This window comes from Convolutriloba macropyga, chromosome 11 (genome assembly GCF_964194025.1).
Source record: "Convolutriloba macropyga chromosome 11, txConMacr16.3, whole genome shotgun sequence".
Classification (NCBI taxonomy): Eukaryota; Metazoa; Xenacoelomorpha; order Acoela; family Convolutidae; genus Convolutriloba; species Convolutriloba macropyga.
In genome coordinates, this window is record NC_134478.1 from 20,740,254 (window position 1) to 20,746,253 (window position 6,000).

At 32.3% G+C, this 6,000-nt stretch overlaps 2 protein-coding genes across 3 annotated transcripts in view; both read right to left on the reverse strand.

Moving 5' to 3' along the window:
- The window catches only part of LOC142349765 (tubulin-specific chaperone E-like), a 396,822-nt gene that overhangs the window by 162,279 nt on the left and 228,543 nt on the right, over positions 1–6,000 (reverse strand). The gene's annotated exons all lie outside the window — the stretch shown is intronic.
- LOC142349271 (rhodopsin-like) overlaps positions 1–6,000 on the reverse strand; it is a 241,147-nt gene that overhangs the window by 42,668 nt on the left and 192,479 nt on the right. Inside the window, exon 1 of one of the 2 annotated variants that reach the window (XM_075400721.1) lies at positions 4,958–5,945. The exons of the other annotated variant lie outside the window; for it this stretch is intronic. Coding sequence (XP_075256836.1) covers positions 4,958–5,175 — 218 coding nt within the window. The 5' untranslated portion in view covers positions 5,176–5,945. Of the gene's footprint in view, positions 1–4,957; positions 5,946–6,000 lie in introns of those variants that run through there. 2 annotated transcript variants of the gene reach the window in all.

A 6,000-nucleotide genomic window follows, 5' to 3' on the forward strand; every position in this document is an offset into this window, starting at 1 on the left:
AATTCAGGCTAAAAATTTCACAAAATTCAGACTTTTTCATCAAAAACAGCACGAAATAAGTTTCTTTAGTCCCTTCTGATTAAAATTGCAGGAAGTGCACACCCAAACACCACTAAAACAACCTTTGTAGACTGAAAAGGGGGCTAATTCCACTTCAACTTCCGTTGAGAGTGCTCCGTAAATAAAACTTTGCCGTTTTTTGGTAACTTTATTCGTTGATTATGAAAAACGCAGCATTTACTTTTGATTTTTAACAAACAAAATATCTATATCAATGACATTCCATAAATTAAATTTTCCTAATGGACAATCAAAATTAGCAGGAGCAGTTCTGTTCCAAAAAATAATTCGGATTGTTATCAGTCGGTTTTTTTATAAAAAAAAATCAATATTTTTTATATTAATTAAATAACAGAACATTTCAAATCAATGCTCACTAGTGATAGATCTTATTGGCTCCCTAATTAGCTCGAAATTATTTTATTTCGTTGATTGCATGAAAGTTTATGGTCGTTTTGACTTTTAAAATATTTGATTTTTAAATAAAATATGTTTATTGAACTTTGCCTCCATTTTTTTCTTAATTTGGTCAACTTGTAGCTCAGTGTCAGCAATCAAAAAGTGTTCTCTCTTTGAGCTGAATTCAAATTTAGTCTTTACTGCGGTTTACGCCTGAAGTTATGGTGTTCTGGCTTTGATACTACTAGATTTCATAATTTTTAATTTTTAGGTATTTGCCCATTTTTCCTGTTTTCTAATTTTGTCAAATTATCAATTTATTGTCACAGCATGTATCACATTTTTCGCGTTCAAAATACCGCACAATTGGTAAAATTTAAATCCTTAAAGATATAGATTGTGGTTCTTTACCGCTTCGACAATAATTTCTCGAAAAATTTAATTGAATTTTTTAATTTTGTCTTTAACTGTCGTTTTTACTTTATCTTTTTAGTCGTATATAATTTCCTGTTCAATGACCCGGTTTGATTGGTTTTTTTTGGAAGAGTAGATGAGCCGATGTTCTGATATTAGAAGATAGATAATTGCTTTCATGACTTTGAAAACAATTGTTTTCCAAAAAAAACATTTCAACTTTGCAGTTTTGTTCCTTTTATTGTCTGTTTGTTACTTGGTTTCGTTAATTAAATGTTAAAGATGACATTATTTTTTGTCAGGGGAAGGTTTCAAAAGGGATTGGTGTCGCAAAGTCTAACGTTTTAAGAGAATTCGTTATAACTTTACTGGCTTCCCCACGGGTTTTTCACAAAAAAAGTAAATGAATTTTTGATTATTGTCATATTTGACGTTCTTTTTGTAGACGTATGACATATTCTGGATAATTGCAGGTCTCAGGGGCTTCCTTTGGAAGAATGGACAAACCCTTTTAACTTTTTTATTTTGTATTTAATGGCTTTCATGTCTTTGGAAATAAATTTTTTACGAAAAGAAACAAGTATTACATAGTTTTGCATTTTTTTCTTTTTTGTCTAATTGTTGCTTATTTTCATTAATAAGCGGCCAAATAAAACATTGTCGGTGCTCGATGAAGGCGCAATCGAACATATTTTCGGGGCCAAAGTATGGCTTTACGGCTTCCAAAGCACTTTCTGGCAAATTTCAATTGTTTTTTAGTTTGTTGTCTATTTGTTGTTCTATTTGTAACTGCAAAAAGAAATGAATACCAAGAGTTCTTAACTCCTTTTTATAAAAGCATTGTTAATTGTAAACCTATGGGATATTTTAGTTAATTCCTAATGGTTTTCATTACTTTGAAATATTTTTTTTGAAAAAATCCAGCGAATTTTCTATCTTTAAAGTTTCTGTTCTTTTTTGTCTAATTGCTACCAAGCTTTATTATGAATCGGTGAATAATCATTTTTTTTTCTGGTGAATTACACCTTATTTTGTTTATTTTTAGTTTTATCTGACGCTATTTTGACTTTGTTTTTAAGTTTTGTTTTTAAAATGGACATAAATTTTTTTGATGTGATTAATGTTTATTGTTTTTTTTTATTTTGCCGTTCATCTTCACTCGCTTTCTTAATATCAGCACAGCTCATCAATCTAATGCATCTTTTTTTACTCCACTGAGTTATTTGCTCTGGAGGCTATCTTTTCGTTTATACACCAGTTTTTTTTGAAAATTACTTGAATTTTTTGTGTTTTTCTATCTGTTCCTCATTTGGTAGACAATTATGCCAAAACTGTGGATGAGCGGGGTCGGAACCTTATGTGCAATTGCACATTACCCAGCCGCCTTGTTTTCTATTATCTCAATGACGTCAAAAAAGGGTAAAAATGAACAGAAGTGGTGAATGCGATTAACCGCTCCTCCTTTATAGACTATGCTTCAATGTCGAGTGTCATTTGAGGTAAACAGTTTTTGGTAGACAACAATTACTTCATCCAATTCAGCAGCAAATTGATTTCTCAAGCGTACAAAAATACCGAAAAACCTGTATCTGCCGAGCTATTTTGTTTTTCCTTTGTTAGATGGGAATTCGTTCGCTTTTTTGGGGTTACGGCAAGTAAAACTAATTGCTTGAGGAAAACTGCTTTGCCTCTCTATAAATAACATTCATTGTTGTGTCTTTCATCAAATTAAGTGGGCTTTCAAATAAAGTAGGTTTGCTCGTTTTTATGATGGAGCTCTCCACCGTTAGAAAAAAATGTTAGCATGTTTCAACAGAAACTGTTTTACTATGATTAATGGCTTCATATTTTGCTCTGAACAGAAACATTTCGCACAAAATTATCTTCTAGAGAAATGAAAATGGAAAATGAAATTCAAGAGAGACTGAAAAGAGAGGAAATGATTCGTGTTGGTGCAGGTTATTTCTCAGTGGCTGCAACAACCTTGACACCGATTTATATTTCCTTTATTAAGTTTTTGTTTCGAAAAGGATATCAATTGTAATTTCATGCGGTCATTGGTAAACTTCAAAGAGAACTCGGAGTTATATAACTCTAAATTTCGGGAATTGCTAAAAATGTACATATGTACAAATTTAAGGTTTTTTTGGATTGAGATCACAAATATAATAAAGTTTTGTTCTAAGAGTGAACACTGTTAAACTGTCCGATGAAAATAAAAAAGCCAAACTTTATTCTTAAAAAAATGCATAAACTGATTGCCGCAAACACACAACTACATCCTGACTACCTTTAGCACTTTTGAAGAAAAACAGCCAATGAGATGAAAACGCAAACAAAAAGATCTTTCAAGAAACCTTCTGACCAGGAACAAGTTGAGACCTAAATTTAACAATTCTCACAGGATGAAAAAAACACCTCGTAATTGTGTTTCACGCTTAGAAGTAAACCACCAACTTTCGAATTTTTATAAAGTCTTCGAAATGAAGGGCAGAACACAAAATTACCCATTTTCACCAAAAACTTGCAATTTAATATAAAATTGCAATCCATGTCGCTAACCAACTCAAACTCTAAGAAACTAGTTTTTCCCTCTTCCATTCACAAAAATTTTTGTTTGACTTCAAACAGTTTGAATTATCATCACAAGTAGTTTCTAGACTTCGTAGCACTTAAGCATAATTGTTTTCAAATCCAGTTCTGTATTCAGCTTTGACGATTTGTTTTGAATTTTTGAATTGCTGTTGCTTCTGATGTTCATCTAGAGTTATAAAATCCTTAGCCAGAAAACTCTGGAAGAAGGAAAACAAAACCAAAGATTCATTTAATTTATAAAAAAAATTGCTGCCGCTTCAATAGCGTATCTAAATTTTCATTTATGAAGGAATTGACTAATTTAGAAGAAGAAAACCCAGGTCAAGGTGTGCGTTAATGATCAGACATTAAAGAATGCACAGGGGATAAAAGACGTTTTTGATAATCGAGTGCCATAATGAAGTCTGCATACATAGACGAGTTTCCTAGTCTAAGCCTGCTTACAGCGTGATGATTAACGATCTAAATTCCCATCATTAATGACATCAATTCTTGTCATTAACGAGCTAAATTATAATCATTAACGAGCTAAATTCTGATTATTGACTAGATAGATTCTGATAATTAACGAGCTAAATTCTGATCATTAACGATCAAAATTCTGATCATTAATGAGACAAATTCTGATCACCAATGAGCTAATTTCCGATCAGAGGAGCTTTTGAGCTCTAATTTTAGGATGACCAAGATAATGTAACATAATGACGGGAAATTATCTCAAGTTTATAAGAGTAATTCATGCAACTAATTTGCGAAATTTGATTATTTATCTTTGCAGGGTTAGGTACAGTAAGGAAACGTAAAAAAAGAGAATTGTTTACAAATAATTTCAAGTGTAATTCAAAAACTCTTAAGATTTGTTGATATGTGTGAAAATCACCAAAACTCATTGAAATCGTTAGAGTACTTTCGGGATTTTTTTTTCAAATCGTATATCTGCAGTCAAATTACAATCATTTTAGACATTGTTTGCATTCCTGCAACGTTTACTACTATAATATTTGGACGTTTTTTTTTCAAATGTTTGTTAGGTTACTGTTACCTCTTGCAATGAAAACACCGATAAAGTTCTCATTTTTGCCTAATTAACACATTGCTAAAATGTATGATGGAAAACAGGGACAATTAGGAAAATATGATTGGTTAAATTGTACTTAGTAAATGATGTTTGTTTGGTATTTTTCTCAGGTGAAATTCCGGTCAATTCTCGTTGGACTATTTCCCCGCCCAATTCCGACCGTTCACTTGAAAATTGTCTTTTCGTTCCTTATTTTGCTATTTTGGACCAGAAATTGATCACATTTCTCGACCCAATCTGCCAGACCGATCAATTATTATCTGAACTATTAGAAGGCCGAACTTAAGAAAGCCGAAGAACCTTCGTTTCGACAGGGCACAGTATTGATAAACTCCGGATTCATGGGGGGGGGGGGGGGTTGGGTTGGTTCGGGTCACATGGAGATATGATAACGACGAGGTGATTACTTACTGTGCAAATATGGCGATGGCTGCTGCATTACCCAGCAAGCCAGGAACTAGAAGGCAAACCAATATGGCCGCGCACAAGTAATGCACATAATCTGGAATGGGTGCATAGAATATTTCTCTCCAACTTTCTTCATAACTACCTTCTGGAGGTAATTTTTCCGAGTTCAGAAGAAAACTAGCGCAAACTCCGGTCAAGTTATTCGGGTCCATTTTTTGCATAAATTTTTATTTAAATTAAACCTGTTTCTGCATATTTTGATATGGCGAACGAAATGAAGTTAAAATAACCCAATGGTTACAATAAGGCAGTTAATGTTCAACCAACGTGTTTAATAATGCAAATTTCCTCGTGTTTATTATTCAAAATCCGCTTTAATCTGCTAATTTGGTTACAAAAGCCCAGGGAATAATTCGTTCACTTTTACAATAATTCCCATGACGTGGAAATTTAACGGATAATGGGACAAAATAGGAGTAAAAGTAAGACTTTCAATCATACGTTGATCGATTAGCGCAACCTTTAAAAAGAATTTGCTGCTTTTCTTGTATCAAAAAGATGGAAAAAATAATGCGTATTGTCATTTGATGATAAAAAACATTTATTCTGTTTTTGTTATTAGAATTTGGTCGCTGAATAAGCAAACATATAAATATCCATAAATATATAAACAGACTGTGCCATTTGAGAATGTCCTTTCAAGTGACGTGAAAAGAGCCATTAAAACTGGATATTGTGAATTGAAGGCTGTAAAAATTGCTTTTTACGATTTATGGCTAATCTTTTGCAAGGAAATATGATAAAGACAGCAAGTTATAAAGTCTAACGTGGTAAAACATGAAAGTTAAGGAAAAGTCATAAACAATACTTCTGACGATATAGTTAAAAGATATAGCTTTACAGATCGCGTTTGATTCAATTAAATCAGTTTACCGTAAATTATCCATAGAAAATTGTAACAAAGAAAGTGAAGGAGTGAGTATTGGTTGATCGAAATGGAAAACACTTTCCTCTAAATTTTATTTTCTTCTTTTAGCCAATCAAAG